The sequence below is a fragment of the Asterias rubens genome, chromosome 22 (assembly GCF_902459465.1).
Source record: "Asterias rubens chromosome 22, eAstRub1.3, whole genome shotgun sequence".
Classification (NCBI taxonomy): domain Eukaryota; kingdom Metazoa; phylum Echinodermata; class Asteroidea; order Forcipulatida; family Asteriidae; genus Asterias; species Asterias rubens.
In genome coordinates, this window is record NC_047083.1 from 5,306,697 (window position 1) to 5,324,181 (window position 17,485).

Genomic DNA, 17,485 nt, shown 5'->3' on the forward strand with positions numbered 1-17,485 from the left:
CACCCTCGTGTGCTAATACCCAAATTTTGAACTACCGCTAGTGACCGGAAAGTCACAAAAAGTGTAAAAATATGCCATGATGTTTACAAACGGTAAATGAAAACGTGTATATATCCACAATTCTTGTCTCCAATGATTCAACTTTACACGCAGGCAAGAGCTCAGACTGGCGGTACCACATGTTCTGTACAAAGAATTTTAATCCCGCTCGTTAATCGGCCATCCAGCTGGAGGTCTCCTATCTTTTTCCACTGGCCAGACAGGGGCATTATTCTTTTGTTACTCTGCGGTTTTGCGGGTCGTTCGAGCTCCTTCTCTTCCTTCCTCCATGGTATAACGCAGGCTATGGCATACGCTTTCTGTTGTTCTTTCTGCAGACTGATTGTGAATGGTCAGAGAGTAGGGTGTTGACGTTGTACTATTGAGATCGTGTGTCATAATGTAATGCCATTATGCATTGTTAATATCTTTTTTTGAAAAGTGCGGTACAGTGTGAAAGGGAATGGCCAAACAGTAGGAGGGTTGACATAATTTACACTTCAAACCACAATAGATGTCACTGATTGGTCACACAAAATCTTTTAAACACAGCACTCTGCTCAGAATTATCAGAAACAACCAATCTCACCTGGAGTCAGAGTGGACAATCGTGCTATGTCAAAGGTCAAGGCAATGCATCATGGGAAGAGGCGGATTCCTTTTGCAAGTCTTTAGGAGGAGGCAGTCGGCTACCGCTAGAGGGCAGCACAGTCTGGGTAAGCAAGGATAATATAGGGTTAATGGCCAAGTCGTGTCACAGGCCCCGATAACGAAAACGAAAACGATAAAAATGCATACATGTCCATGTTTGGTTGAGTCGCTCAACGCAGAATACGCCCAGGCTCATTCAACCAATCAAGGGCGTGCATTTGTTGCGTTCTCGTTTTTTTGTCTCGTTATCATGCTTGAGTGACTTGGCCTTTACTTTTTTTTTTTTTTTACACGAAACGGATGAGTGAATGAATGAGACACTGGTCCTACAGACACAACGACTAAACATTTTTGCACTCGAACTTGATCTATTTTGTCGACTGCTTTTTAGGAAATTTCATAAACACACCATGAACTATTTATACATTTCAGGTTGATTATGATGGATACCTTGATTTGGTGTGGGTTGGCCAAACTGATATTGGCGTATCATCTCTTGACAACACAAGCTTGCAGACACATCACAGTAAACCAGTTATGAACTGCACGGCTCTGAGAACGACAAGCTCTGATGGGCCAGTAATGAGAGCATGCGATGATACGCTTCCATTTATCTGCGTTGAAGGTAGGTACACAGTCTGTGCGCAACTTCTCAAAAGTGCTTTAGTTTCTTTGCAAATATTCATGGTACGCGCGCACCAAAAAATGTTTTGAATACATATTGAGCTGTGGGTGTCCCTTTTAAAAATTAAATAATAGCTAACCCTCAATGTTGATGAAATAAATGAGGTAATTTGGGGGATCACAAAGGTTTACACTTTCGATCAGGCTAATTGTTTATGAACTTAAAAACATCTTTCCAGAGGTTTTTTGAGGAAAACTTTTACGTTTTTGTACTAAAATCTCAGAATATGTCTGTTTTTGTAGTTCGTAGAATCCCCGCAGTAGATTTGAACAAATGTGTTGAAAGGTTATTTATTCCTTTATGCAAATAACTTTTTTATTTTTTATGATGTTACGGGAAACAGTCAGGGTCTTGAAGTTGCGCACTGTACAAACATAATTTATCGATAAATATGGGATTTGGCTTTGGAATGTGAGGCATTGCCTGGTGGATGGCGAGGTACTTTTGGTTTGTGGTAACACCTTCTGTGTATCTTTGCCGGCAGTTTGCAATTTGTGAATAAAAACATTCACAATACTTGTATATGCGTATATATAAAACTAAGCAGTAAACAACCAGCCATCGATTTCACAAAGAGTTAGGGCTCGTCTTATTTCGAGTTAGGACGAGTAACTAAGGTCTGCATGCTACAGTGCAGGGTTGGGACTCGTCCTAAGTCATAAGATTAATCCTAAGTTAGGAAGAGTTTTGTGAAATCGACGGCAATGTTTTCAAAATAAGGATGACTTAAAGGCACCGCACACTATTGATAATTGTCATAGACCAGTCTTCTCACTTGGTGTATCTCAACATATATGCATAAAATGACAAACTTGTGAAAGTTTGAGCTAAATTGGTCGTTAACTTGCGAGAAAATAATGAAAGAATAAAAGCTTCTTTCAAATGCTTGATTTCGAGACCTCAAGTTCTAAATCTGAGGTTTCGAAATCAAATTCGTGGAAAATGTATTTTCTCAAAAACTACGTTACTTAAGAGGGAGCCACTTCTCACAATGTTTTTACTGTCAACCTCTCCCCATTACTCGTTACCAAGTAAGGTTTTATGCTAATAATCATTTTGAGTATTTACCAATGGTGTCCACTGCCTTTAACTTATCTTGCTTCAAACTTTTTTGGAAACCTGACCAACTATCGTGGCCGCAAAGCAAAATGGAATCGCGTTCCAACATTTTTTGATTTCCTTATATAGGTGATGGCGCAAACTATTGTTTGTATATTATTTATTGTTTATAATATAATGACTCTGTAATTTGACCTTCGGTTTACGGAGTTTATCAATGTTTTAATAGACCTTATGCATTGACGTCATTCAGCGGCCATCTTAGTGGAAACAATCGAAACGCACAGATTTGTACGCGCGGCGCACAGGATTGGCCAATGAACTACCTCCTTTTGACCTCTAAAAGTGAGGGCGCCCTATTGAAATGATGTCATGTGCATAAGGTCTATACAATTGGATTTGATTCTCTTTTCAGAGTTTGAAATCCTTGAGATCCAGCCTAGCGATCGTCCAGGCGCGGAGACCGTCCTACAAACACCCCTTTCTCTCATACAGAGATGGTATAGCCCACCGTATCTCAACACTATCGTCTCCATGACTACCATTAAGATTGAAGCACCACAAGATTTCCTACTTCGGTAAGCTATGAATCCAGAGATCATCATCAATGAAACTATTTTTTAAGAAGTCTCCAAAACAATCCAATAAAGACAGTTCTCTAAAGAACAAACTCTACCTGACAAGTAGATACACACATGGTGTTACCGCAAACCAAATATAAAGCAAGACAGTTCCCTAAGAACAAACTCTACCTGGCAAGTAGATACACACATGGTGTTACCGCAAACTAAGTATATGTTGATACCTCACCATGCATAGCTCAAATCCTATAATATAAGTGTGCTCTACAGGGAGTGCACTAATAGACTTGTACAGTTTTAACAACGATCTTCAACCAGACGCTGTAAACTTATCAACAAGTTGACTTTTCTGAAGAGATGTAGACATGCAAATAAGCTTAAGTAGCAGTCCCAGCCAATTGTCTCAACCTTCTGCCCGGGTAGTAGTTAAAAAGCACGACAGTTCTTTTCAGAACTGAAAAGTCGATTGAACATTTAAAAAAAGACAGTTCTCTAATAAATAACAGGACAAGTAGATACACACATGGTGTTACCGCAAACCAAATATTTATTGATACCTCACGATGTTGAAGCGCCTTGAGCATCACTTAGTGACAGATATGCGCACTATTGGAGAAGCCATCGTTAAAGTTATCAATACTAATCGATATCTTCATTGATACTAATTGGAAGTGTCGTGTGGCCGAGCTGTTAAGAGCACCAAATTCAAACTCTGGTGTTTCTGATCAGCAGAGTGTGGGGTTCGCATCCCCAGTTGGACACTGTGTCCTTGAGCAAGACACTTAGCCATTGCTTCGTCCTTCGGATGGGACGTAAAGCCGTTGGTCCCATGTATTGTGTAGTGCATGCAAAAGAACCCAGTGCACTTATCGAAAAGAGAAGGGGTTCGCCCCGGTGTTCCTGGCTGTGGCTGCTCTATGCGCTGAGCATAGCTAAATAATTGGGTCGCAGAATTCATCACTGCAATAACCTATCTTTCTGAAAGTTTGTATATACTCAGCGCCTTGAGTACCTTGTTTGGTAGATACGTGCGCTATATAAGATTTCGATATTATTATTTATTATTATTATTATTATTAATCGAACCTGCACAACGATTATTCCACTGTGCAGATTTGACGTTCTCCGTCTATCCTTACGTAAGGAGGGAACCGATTGCATCGACTCTCTCAGAATCTACAACGTCTTAAGGAACTCCTCTGAGGAGCTCCGAGGAACAATCTGTGATGATATCCAAGATGTTCATTTCATCTCGCAATCCAATCGAGTGAACGCTTTGCTGAATATCGAAGCCCCAACTGCTGATATGCCTGCCAGCCTTGGACTTGAGATCATTGTATCTTTTGTCGGTGAGTAGAACAAGTTTTTGTGTTCACCATTCATTCACTTTGTTAAATCTGGGTACATGTAGGTCTGCTATTGGTATTGTGTACGAATTATATTTTTGTGAATTGCAAGCCCCTCAAAAAAAGAAACCAAAATCACACCAAACAAAAACACCCTTACCAGTAAATGAATAAAAAAAAAGGAAAACAAAAAAAATATATATATTTTAATGAACAATCAGAATGCTAATTTTGGACTTGACCCCCCCTTCTCTTATTTGTTTTATCATATAATGGAAAAGTGTTAATGTATTTGACAAAGGACTCTACGGCTGTGTTGTACGCACAGATCTGAAGGCCACCATCATGACCATAGCAATGACCCCTACATGCACATCATGCACTTTGGATAAAACAAGTATCGAGTCATATTGGTTATCATACTGTATAGTGGAAGTTTCTTAAAGGCAGTGGACACTGTTGGTAATATTGTCACAGACCTTCACAGTTGGTGTATCTCAACATATGCATAAAATAACAAACCTGTGAAAATTTTGAGCTCAATCGGTCGTCGAAATCGCGTGATAATAATGAAAGAAAAAACACCCTTGTCACACAAAGTTGTGTGCCTTCCGATGCTTGATTTCGAGACCTCAAATTCTAAACCTGAGAAATTACTTCTTTCTCAAAAACAACGTCACTTCAGAGGGAGCTGTTTCTCACAATGTTTTATACTATCAACCTCTCCACATTACTCAAAATCAAGAAAGGTTTTATGATAATAATTATTTTTGGTAATTACCAATAGTGTCCACTGCCTTTAAGTAAATAAACTATGTTTATTTAAACCAATCAAATAAAGTTCATTGAAAATGTTTCCAGATTGCAAAGTGACCAGATGTGATGAAAACTGCACGCCGGACCCGACAGATTTCAATCTGCCATCGGGGTCATTCGGAACTCTAGGAGTCACGATCGACTTCTTTGCGAGCTGTATGTTTGTAATCACGGCTGAAGATGGCAAATTCATCAACCTTACTTTTACTGAATTCCAACTGGCGAATGGTACAAGGTAAAGTGCTGAAGAATTTATTTTTGTAAATGTTCTGGCAAAATTGCAGATCAGGGCCCAATTTCATAGAGCTGCTAAGCACAAAAATTTGCTTAGCATGAAATGTTTGCCTGAATAAAAACAGGATTTCCCAACCAAATTTCTACGTGATTTTCAAGATAACCATACAACAGCTGAATACAAGTAACTAGGAAATGCATAAAAATGGAAATTCGGTTGGTAAACCTGTTTTTACCAAGGAAGAAATTTCATGCTTTAAGCAAATTTTCGTGCTTAGCAGCTCTATGAAATTGGGCCCTGGTTGCAACGCGAAATGGTTTGCGGGAAAACAGTTATGGGAAGGCATGGATAGGATGTGCGGCTGTGTTTGTTTGTTTTGGGGGATGTTGTGGTGTTTGCTTTCTAAGAGCAAAATGTCATAACGCCCGCGTACGTATTTATCAGTAATTTTTACTTCTAAAATAACACACCCTTTTAAAACATTGAACTGGCGGGCATGATTCTTATGTTTGTAATCCCCTTTGCTGATGGAATTGTTATTATTGTGTTCGTACGTCGTTAAGTAATATCAAAACAGACAAGGAGTAAGGGTGTCAACGTTTGCGTCAAATACTCGGGTCGGGTTGTATTCCTGTGGTAAAAACCAACCAAACCATCCAGCTCTCGCACAACAAGATCTTGCATAAAACCATGACCTCATTTTCTATAAAAAGACCACCGAGACTATTAACACTACAGTTATGTTTTGATTTGTTTGCAATTTCTCTTCGCCTGTTCTTCATTGCAGAGTGGAAATATTTTTTGCTCTTCCTGAACAAATAACAATGGGACAAGCTCACAAGAAATACGAGTTCGGCATGGGTGCGCCCCCAGCGGTGATCTCAGATACCAACGTGATGACAGTGATGTATCTGACTGGCCTGGAGATCAACACTGTGGGGTTCCAGGCAGACTACAAAACAGTCGGTAATGCAACAGCACATTATTTCATACTTAAACAGATCATGACAATAATAATAACCAGTTTTTAAACAGGGCTTTTCGAATCGAAAGCGCTTCAAACATATTACCCCTGCCGTCCAAAACTCTTCCTAACTTAAGACTGATCTTAGGACTTAGGACGAGTCCCAACCCTGCATTGTAGCATGCAAACCTTAAGATTAATCCTAAGTTAGGACGAGTTACTCGTCCTACCTCGAGATAAGACGAGTCCTAACTCTTTGTGAAATCGACGGCTGGTCACTGGGCCTTAATTCATCTCAGCTCCCCAGGAGTATAATACAGCCTGTGCAATAAATATGCACTATCTGCTAAGCTAAACCAAACGCTTGAAAGCACACACATTAATTTTTGTGCAAAAGGGGTGTCTTTTCTTTCATTATTTTCTTGCAACTTCGATTACCAATTTAGTCCGAGATATGTTTTTATTCCTATTTGGGATACACCAAGTGGGAATACTGGTCTTTGAGAATAATACCAAAGGTGTCCAGTAACTTTAATTCCATGCAACACATTCTCATAGCATAGATAACTATGACGTCATTCACACATCGACAGATTTGCCTGGATGCCAAGTTGGCCGTACAACAAGCGCCATTTTACCGTATCAATGCAACTACCCACACGCCTACATCGTGTCACCCGGCTACTCCTACGCCAATCCTGTCTTCAACAGTCCACCATACGGCAGCCCTACGTATGGCAGTCCAGCTTCGCAAGCCACTTATGTGATAACAACCCTGCCCGGAACCTACGTAGAAGTCGAGTTTGACGATTTCGATATCCCGAGTGGTTTGATGAAGATGTGTAGAGAAGGATACCTAACTGCAAGGGATGGGTTATCCCCTTCGGACGATATAATAGGTGCTGCACTATGTAATGACCATCGGCCGGATGGACCGATCCAGAGCTCCAGGAATCAGATGTACATTGACTTTCAGCTAGATCCTTTACTCAGAGGAAGGGGGTTCGCAGCGAGATATTCCGGGCGTTACTTCCAGCCCAGATTGGCTGTCATTCCGACGAGTGAGAACTGCAAGGATGGTTCATGGTACCACTTTCAAGAACACTGCTATCGATTCTTTGAAAATGATGAAAAGGTAAAGTTATTGGACGCTTAGTGGCAGCATACTTATGTTTTTGTTTTTCCTCAAACATGTTGGGCGTGCTATTAACATATTATAGCCTGAACATCATACTTCCAGGCTCATGAATAACGCCAGAGAGTGGCCTTAAACATAGGTCAATCCCCGTTCATATGTACATTATTCACCTGTATTTAGATGCAGACAACCACAAGTGCACCTCAAACCAATCAAAACACATCAGAAAGCCAAGTGCACCTCAAACCAATCAAAACACATCAGAAAGCCAAGTGCACCTCAAACCAATCAAAACACATCAGAAAGCCAAGTGCACCTCAAACCAATCAAAACACATCAGAAAGCCAAGTGCACCTCAAACCAATCAAAACACATCAGAAAGCCAAGTGCACCTCAAACCAATCAAAACACATCAGAAAGCCAAGTGCACCTCAAACCAATCAAAACACATCAGAAAGCCAAGTGCACCTCAAACCAATCAAAACACATCAGAAAGCCAAGTGCACCTCAAACCAATCAAAACACATCAGAAAGCCAAGTGCACCTCAAACCAATCAAAACACATCAGAAAGCTTACGTCACTGCCCGTTAATCAAATGAAATGATTGTATCCATTGAAATCACTAGTTCTGAAGAGCAAGTACGAATACCTATCTATAACAGTACACATCAGGGTAAGGAGAAAACTGAAATTAATAGTATTTAATCCAGTTCGGTTTTCTTGGGGACAGATTCGTTGGTCTGACGCAGAGGGCGGGTGTCAGGGCAAGGACAGCCACCTCGTCAGTATTATGAACATCGATGAGGCAGAGTTTATTCACGTGATGTTGGCAACAATCTGGCATAGAACAAATCTGAGCACGTATATAGGTTGGTATACATTAGAAAAGTATTGATTGGTCACTGTCGAACAATCATTCGATTATTGTAACGTGGTCACGTTCAAACGATCAATGGAATATTGCTGATTGGTAGCAATCGATCAGTCGATTACAGTTGATTTGTAAATATTTGATCGATCAATTGGATATTGTTGATTGGTAACAATCGATATATCAATTGATTATTGTTGATTGGTAACTATTAATCGATCAATCAAGTACTGTTGGTTGGTAACTACCGATCGGTCAATTGGCAACTATCGATCACCAATCAGTTATTGTCGATTAGTAACCATCGATTGATCAATCGAATATTGTTGACATGATTGGTAACTATCGATCGATTATTCAACTATTCGACTATTTGATTGACTAATCACATCACATATAATTTCCAAAATCTGTTAATTAGTTTGTGAAAATTTTTGATCGATCGAATGATTCTAGTGTTGATTACTGGTTGCCTGGATGACTACACTAAAACTATATTGAATTTTACAAACATATATATTGATTAATTGACACAATTTGTTGATTGATCGAATGGTCTGTCAACCTCTCTGATCAGTTGATCTATCTATTGTTTGAATTCATTTTGATTTGCTGTATAATTTTTATTGATCGACCTGATTTGAATAATTTTACTGATTTTGTTGATTGTGTGATTGATTGATTGGTTGATTCTACATAATGAGTCCCATGAAAATCAAGATTTTCATAATGTAACTACTTTTTTTTCTTCTCAATTTCTCAACATCTGTTAAGGGCTTACCGGTAGGACCCCTGAGGGAGTTTTTCGTTGGTCAGACGGGAGTCCAATGAGTTACACGGACTGGTCCATTCCATTTACGTACGTTTTACGAGAAAAAAAAATACTACAATGTAATAATAATATTTATCTCATTTGTTGTATATAAAATAAATAATAACAATAATAGTCCGAGCTCCACTTTGGTTTTCCTTCATACGTAATAATTACGCGTATGGTGGTAAGTTTAAGACAATGGGTATATCTCAATTATTATATGCATTAAAAATACAAAAACTGTAAAAATTTGACTCGTTTGGTCATCGAAGTTGTGAGAGAAAGAAAAAAACACTTGTTGCACAAATGTTTGTGCTTTCAGATGCGTACGAAAGGCTTCAGGCCTAAAGTCTTTGTTTATTTGAGTGATAATTAACCTCTTTCTAAAAAAACTCTATATGTACCTATTGTACTTACTCTATTTGACCTTCGGATCATGAAGTTTGACAATTGTTTTAAGAAAAAGAAATAAAAGAGGGAGCCGTTTCTCACAATGTTATAAATTATCAACAGTTCTCCATTGCTCGCTACCACGTTACACGTAAGTTGCTATGCTAACAACTATTTGGGGGTAATTACCAATAGTGTCCAGTGCCTCTAAACACAGACCACAATCTCGGTGTTCACTACCCCTCGAAGCTATCTTACAAGACTTCTTTATGTTTTATAGAGAAGAGCACGAGGAGAGGTTCGAGTACTACCAACCCAATGGCGGTATACTTGAAGAGTGCACCAACATTGAGATGGATGACGTAAGAACAACCGCCACGTGGCATGACGTAGCATGTGCGTCATTGGAGGCCAGGCAGTACATCTGCAAGACGAATGCATTAGGTAGTCATGATCCCTTCATCATACCATTGGTAGTATAGCAATGATAATTATAATACGTATACACGTAGGTGCCAGACTATCCACTTTGTGACTCTCGTTGGGTGCGTTCGTTTAGCTTCCCTGGGTCATCCCCGGTTTGCTCCCGGTATGTTCAAATAGCTTTGACGTCATTCCAGGGGCTCACCCTGGTCAGCCCCCAGTGCCCTGCTTGTGGAGTGGGTCACTTGGGGGTCACCCGATATGCATGACATTACCATGAGAGGGCGAGTGTGATTGTTCGATTAGCTCTTGTCAGGGCTCACCCGAGTGAGCACCGCGGGGTCCCAGGGAAGCTAGTCAAACGCACCCAATGTAATGCTACACTAAATTACTTACTGTCACACACAGAAGTTGTAGCCAAACAAAATGGCCAACGTACATGTAAGGTTATAATGAACAAAATGTGGCAGCCGCATTAAGGCAGATAAAATAAGCCGAACCGAATCATTGATTTAAAACAAAAGGACACGAAAAACCAGATAGTAAAACTAGAACTTTGAAATTAAAAACGGTAACAATGAAAACCTCTGTGGCCTAATAACTGCATGTTTATGAGGACGATTCTAACCCCAATCCAAACCCTACCTTAACCCGCCCCACCCCGCACGATTCACAATAGCTTAGGTGAGTGTCATGCTCAACCCCACGGGACCAAATTTAATAGCTTTGCTTACCCTTATATAGATTTATGCGCTTGCTGGGGTCATTGACAAGTATTATACCATGGGGCTAAGCGCATAAACTCTGTAGTAAGCATAAAGGAGGGCCTGCTCAGGAAAGGTTAGCTGGAACGATCACAAACAATGCATAGACATATTGTTTTAGCTGGTGACATTTGGCTCACTTGTTGTTTTGTGATTATGCAAACTTTATAAAAAAAATCAGCCTAAGAAACTAAATTGTCCGAAATTACAGGCCTTTTTTGTTTGTTTTTCTTTTTCCAGATTACGACGTGGAGCCTGAACGCATGGGAGATACAATAATTTCTGGTACGAAAACAGTTTCAACCATGAAGCAATGTAAAATAAGTATCAACTGTTTGATTTGATTTGAACAATAAGGCAATCCCTCACGAGCACATTACTCGGCATATAAAACCATAATTAATATTCCTTTTTCCCCCGATTCAAATTTCAACCTCTTTGCGGTACCCGCTGCTGAAACATAGGATTTGAACTGCCTCTAGCTCCCTACCGGACATTCTCGGTAGTCTAGTCGGTAAGATACTGCTGTAGATTTGCAGAGGTCGTGGGTTCGAATCCCACCCAAGCTATATGTCTGTGACTTGTTTTCACAGAGCTCGGGAAAGTACTGAGTATACAGTGCTAAAACACCTCGGTGTATATGAGTAGGTTTACACATTCAAACCGGGTACCTATAACTAAAGAGGACAATGGGGTCCACGGTTTTGGAAAGGTCCACAGCTTGGAAACATGTACAAAACCAACGGGAACTGTTGCAAAAAGTTATAAACAAAAGAGGGACAATAGGAGGTCCACGGTTGCAGGTGTATAAACACTTCTGTGGGTTCTCCAAAATTAAAGGAAGACATTGCCTTGAATCGGTCGAGTTGGTCTATAAAAAGCGTTTGTAACCGTTTGTTATAAAATGCATATTATGGTTTAATAGAAATATGTTGTAAAAGTAGAATACAATGATCCACACAAGTATCACTCAAAATTGCACGGTTTTCATAATACGTCCCGAACTAACACGGTCGGCCATTTATGGGCGTCAAAAATTTGACTCCCATAAAATGGCCGACCGTGTTAGTCGACGAGGTAAAAGGAAAACCACGCAATTTCGAGGCATATTTGTGTAGATACTTGTATTCTACTTTTACAATATCTTTCTAACCATATGCATTTTATAACAAACGATTACAGAACGCTTTTCAAGGACCAACTCGACCGATCCAAGGCAACGCGTTCCTTTAGCAAGGATATCTTTGTTAGCTGAATGGAGGTTTCTATAGTAGCATGTATTGGGTGAAATGGTCCAATATAACCAATAATACCATTTCACTTAAAGGAACATTACAGAATTGGTTGTTGCTAACAAAACAGTTGCTGGCAGTGTAAGCAATTTATGTAATCCATCATATACATAAACTGACAAACCTTTAGAAGTTTGAGATCAATCGGCCATCTGGGTCACGAGAAACCAGTGAAAAACCGTTTACAAATTTTGCATTGCATCAATGCCCAAACAAAAATTAATAAAACGCTCACTGAGCGATGAACTCAAAACATGAAATCAGATTACTTATTTCTCATCAAATATGACATTTCAGACAGAAATATTTCAAGGGATGTTTTCTACTATCATCATCATTAGACTGTGTAAGTTTTATGTAAATCTGTGGTCTTCACGATTTTTGTTTCTTACCAATTCTATAACGTTCCTTTAACTTTATTGAGAAGTAAAATCATTTATTTTGCACTTGTTCACAGGACCGCTAGACTGCCCTGCTAATCTTTTTACTTGTGGCAGCGGGGAGTGTGTTCAGAAGGTTTTTCTCTGTGATGGCTTTCCAAATTGTTTCGACGAAAGTGATGAAGACTTCCCGACATGTCTAGACGGTAAACCACAAATCACTTTATGTTACATTGTGCCTCAATGGAGTAAATTGTGTTAAAAACGGATTTCATATCCTCTGCCCAGTTAACAGTTCTTTTTAGAACTGAGAAGTCTCCCGATTTCCACAGCAGTAGAAAAATAGCAAACAATATTCTCAAAAGAACATAATCTACCCAGTAAGTACAGACACACATGGTGCTATACCACGAACTAGTGTACAACAACAGCAACATAACAAATACAAAATAAGAAAACGGCACCTTTCGGTTTTGTTGCCTCTAGTGTGTTAATAAAATGATCAAAACGGGGCTTGGTGCAGAAATAAATCCATTATATTTGAAAATAAGTCAATTACTTTAATAGTACTAGGTTTTCATACAGCGCTCATATCATATCCAGCACTCAGTAATGATTTCCTGCCAGGTGTGTGGATCTCCGTGTTTGAAGTTTAATACCTATGTATCGGTTTACAAGGTGCTGTGATGCAATATGCTGCCATCAAATCAGGAACATCGGGGTGAGCCCTTCTCTTTTACGATATGTGCAGTGGGTTATTTTACGTGCATTACACAAAACACGGGACCTACGGCTTTACGTCCCATCCGAAGGACGCAGCAATAATGTATTATCGTAACATATGTCTGTTTCAATTTCAGAACTTGGTGAAGGGACATATTTTACTTGTCATGACAACAGCAAGATTCCGGCTTCTTTCTACTGTGACTCTAAAGATGATTGTCAAGATGATTCGGACGAACTGAATTGTGGTCAGTACACAAATAAATAAATACAATTAAATATATTGCTTATAATTATTACTATTTTGTTTTTGCCACGGTTGAGGCAAGGCAGCAAATCCAATAAGACAATTTTGTTTGTTTGGGTTGTTTATTCGAATTATTTTAAATACAAGTGAACAAAAAAGATTAAACACTTAAAGATTGAAGCATTCTAAACATATTGGGTCAATACTACTATACTGATCCAAAGGATTAATTTTTTGGTGCACAAACTATGATAATTCATGTGCACATTGTAATGGGTCCATAACAGACTAACCTGGTACCCAACACCATTTGTCAACCTCCGAGGTAAAGACAATGGACACTATTGGTAATTGTCAAAGACCAGTCTTCTCACTTGGTGTATCTCAACATATGCATAAAATAACAAACCTGTGAAAATTTTCATGAGCTTGATTTGGTCGTCTGAGTTGCGAGATAACTATGAAAGAAACAAACGCCCTTGTCCCACGAAGTTGTGTGCTTTCAGATGCTTGATTTTGAGACCTCAAATTCTAAACTTGAGGTCTCGAAATCAAATTCATGGAAAATTACCTCTTTCTCGAAAACTACGTCACTTCAGAGGGAGCTGTTTCTCAGAATGTTTTATACTATCAACCTCTACCCACTACTCATTACCAAGTGTGGTTTTATATTATGCTAATAATTCTTTTGAGTAAATTACCAATAGTGTCCACTGCCTTTAACCCACCCAGAAATAACTACAGTTTATCAAAGTTATGATGTTTAAGGGTAGTTCCAAAACAAAGTCAGCAGAATTGATCCTCAAATTTTGATCCACAAAACAACTATGAAGCTGGTCCTTACGCCCGCACCCCTCGGCTGCTCTGAGGGTTAAACCGAAGCAATTTACTCACTTATTTTCACTGTCATCAAGTATTAGGAATGGGGGACTTTAAGGACGCTAGTGGCAGCAGATTTACCAGGTAAAATATATTGTTATCGGTTAATAAGTGAGCATGCTCAGAACTAGACTGGGCCCCTGTCGTTTTCCGCAAGGATAAAGGCAGGTCCCTGCCGCTAGATCCAGTGATTCCATTTGATACAATGATATCAACGTGCAGTGACCATGGAGGAATGAAGAGAAGAAGTATGAACGGCCCGCCAAACCGCAGAGTTACAAACGAAAACCCTTACAATAGCCCCTGTCTGCCAGTGAAAAAAGATAGGTGACCTCCTGCAGGACGTTGGATTAGTGAGCGCGATTAATTCTCTTTGTACAGAGGCAGGGTACCACCACTCTGCACTGTTGCCTTCGTGTAAAGTTGAATCATTGGAGACAAGAATTGTGAATATACGCTTCTTCATTACCAATTGTGGTGTTTTCATGGAAATATCATAGCATATATTTTTACATTTTTTGCAACTTTCCGGTCACTAGCGGTGGATCAAAATTTGGGTATAAGCACACGAGGGTGGTTGGTATTAAATTTTGTTCATCGTTTAGGTGTCCAATAGCGTACAAAAAATGTATCGCGTCTCAAAAAAGTATTTTTTCCTTTATTATATCCATACGACATACATGTACGACCCCATAGTTTGGTGAAGAACCAAGTGCGCACGCGCAAACTCATATACGCCAGGTCGCCCATTGTTTGTGTAAGGTATGTGGGTGATTATGAGGTGTCGTTAAATGACCGCGGTACCACGGGTTCGACTTTTGAAGTCCCTTTGTTCGAACTCCTTCTCTTCCTTCCTCTATGCAGTGACGTATGATGCCAAAACCGTCACTGCTGTCATGTCCGCAGTATAATTTGACTGCGTACCTCTATGTGAAATGAGGGTAGGTCAAAGGTCAATGTACACGTCGAAGTGTGACGTCAGATGTTCAGGCTAGCTCAGAACTATGGCCTTTTTCGAAACCACGGCTTCAGATTCTGCTTCAGGCTCCGTCCTCTCGTCTGGAACCCTGGGCGCGTATACTCAAAGCACGCGCAATTGTCGAAACAACCGCGGAGCCAAGCTATCCTGAGCCGAATACGAAGCCAAATCCAGTCGTTTCGAAAAGGGTCAAAGTAAACAATGGCAATCTACCTTGAAAGTCTGCTGCCACCTAGCGGTCCAAAGTCTCCAATTGCAACGTGGTAATTTGTCATGTTTCAGTTTACCCAAACTGCACCGATGGAGAGTTTCGATGTGATGACCACCATTGCATCGATGCATCCAAATACTGCGACCTAACCCAAGACTGTAGGGACAGATCTGACATCACAAAGTGCGGTAAGTCAGCCCCCGATTTCATGAAACTCATCGCAAGTAGCGACGCATCGTAGGAAACATATCATTCTTACGACGACCCTATGGCAGTCGTAACTTACGAAGTGTTGACAGCTTTGACAGCTACCAATAGTGTCCAGCGTCTTGAATCCACTAAAAGTAAAAATAAAAAAATTCAAAAAAATAGTCCGGATTATGTTTTACCTTCCGCCCAGGTAGCGGTTAAAAAGCAGGGCAGTTCATTTTCAGAACTGAGAAGTGTCCCAAAATTCTACTCCGCGGTAGAAGAAAATAAAAGCAAGACGAGTTCTTAAAAGAACATAATCTACCCAGCAAGTAGATACACATAGTGTTACTGCAAACTAACTACACCTCACCATGCAATGCCTCAAATCCCATAATCATAATCTACTAATAATGTTGAAAAATAATAACTCTGTGACTAATAGTATAATAACAGTTAAATCGATTTCCACAATTAAATAAACTCAAAAGATATTTATATTCATCAATTTTCAGACTCGATCAGCAACAGTTTCCAGTGCTACTCTGATATATGGATACCATTGAGCAAGAAGTGTGATGGTTTTACTGATTGTCAGGGACTGAAAGCAGAAGATGAAGTGAATTGTGGTACGTATCGCATAACCCAAACAACAGCAACAGCCCCTAAAGCATTCCGTAAGCAGCCCATAAGCAACCCGTCAGCAGCCTCGAAGCAGACAGCGAGCAGACCCTAAGCCCCTCAGCCAGATTGGCACACAAGAAGTAGCCCCAAACCGCCACAAAGTAGTCCATAAAGCAGCCCTTAAACAGCCCTAAAGGGCGGTCCTTAAACGTTCCATTAACAACCCCTAAAACTCACACCCCATAAGCATCCCGTAAGAAGCTCCTTATATAGAAGGGAAGCAATAGAAGTAAAAGCATCTTGCTCAAGTGCCATGAACGGGATTCGAACCCACACTCCGATTACTAAACAACCAGAACTTGAACTTATGCTCTAAACCGCTCGGCCAAGACACTCGAAACAATACAGAAAACCAAGCAGTAGTTGCCAAGCTCACATCTTTAATATTCTTCTTTGTTCATACTATGCTTCTTCTTCTAGACTACAAAGAAGAAGGAAACTGCATGAATGGAGAAATATATTGCCTAAACGAAGTCTGTGTTGATCAAAGCAACAAATGCATCTTAGATTTTGACAAGCACGGCTACATTAAGGGATGTCGTGACGTCACTCATCTAAGAGACTGCGGTAAGTTCAAAGCTCCAACAACATCGACATCAACAACAACAACAACAACAGCGGCGGCGATGTCGAATTTACATGTATGTGCTTTCAGATGCTTGATTTCGGGACCTCAAATTCTAAATCTGAGGTCTCAAAATCAAATTCGTTGAAAATTACTTCAGAGGGAGCCGTTTCTCACAATGTTTCTCACAATGTTTCTATCAACCTCTCCCCATTACTCGTTACCAAGTAATAATTTATGCTAATAATTATTTGGAGTAATTACCAATAGTGTCCAGTGCCTTTAACAACTATAATGTTGTGGTAAAGACACATGGTTTTCATTTCTTTGCAGAGTCTTTTGTGTGTCCTGAATTCACGTTGAAGTGTCCCAACTCCTACTGCATACCGATTTCTTTAAGATGCAATGGCAATCTAGATTGCCCAGAAGGGGAAGATGAACTAGGGTGTGGTAAGTAGACGAGAGTGATCATGCCCAAGTGGGAATCTTTGCGCGTTTCACATGCATTATTCCTTTACTTGGGCGAAACTACCAACTGGGCCCAATTTCATGGCTCTGC

General features: G+C 40.0%; 1 protein-coding gene across 1 annotated transcript in view; it reads left to right on the forward strand.

The window, feature by feature from the left end:
• Positions 1 to 17,485, forward strand: part of LOC117305110 — a 34,250-nt gene that overhangs the window by 5,556 nt on the left and 11,209 nt on the right. Inside the window, exons 6-22 of the mRNA XM_033789858.1 lie at positions 592 to 755; positions 1,123 to 1,315; positions 2,850 to 3,012; positions 4,129 to 4,364; positions 5,223 to 5,412; positions 6,200 to 6,378; positions 6,970 to 7,511; positions 8,246 to 8,384; positions 9,161 to 9,245; positions 9,871 to 10,034; positions 11,018 to 11,062; positions 12,527 to 12,655; positions 13,310 to 13,420; positions 15,560 to 15,676; positions 16,193 to 16,306; positions 16,782 to 16,928; positions 17,260 to 17,376. Of these exons, the coding sequence (XP_033645749.1) occupies positions 592 to 755; positions 1,123 to 1,315; positions 2,850 to 3,012; positions 4,129 to 4,364; positions 5,223 to 5,412; positions 6,200 to 6,378; positions 6,970 to 7,511; positions 8,246 to 8,384; positions 9,161 to 9,245; positions 9,871 to 10,034; positions 11,018 to 11,062; positions 12,527 to 12,655; positions 13,310 to 13,420; positions 15,560 to 15,676; positions 16,193 to 16,306; positions 16,782 to 16,928; positions 17,260 to 17,376 (2,835 nt within the window). The remainder of the gene's footprint in view (positions 1 to 591; positions 756 to 1,122; positions 1,316 to 2,849; positions 3,013 to 4,128; positions 4,365 to 5,222; positions 5,413 to 6,199; positions 6,379 to 6,969; positions 7,512 to 8,245; positions 8,385 to 9,160; positions 9,246 to 9,870; positions 10,035 to 11,017; positions 11,063 to 12,526; positions 12,656 to 13,309; positions 13,421 to 15,559; positions 15,677 to 16,192; positions 16,307 to 16,781; positions 16,929 to 17,259; positions 17,377 to 17,485) is intronic.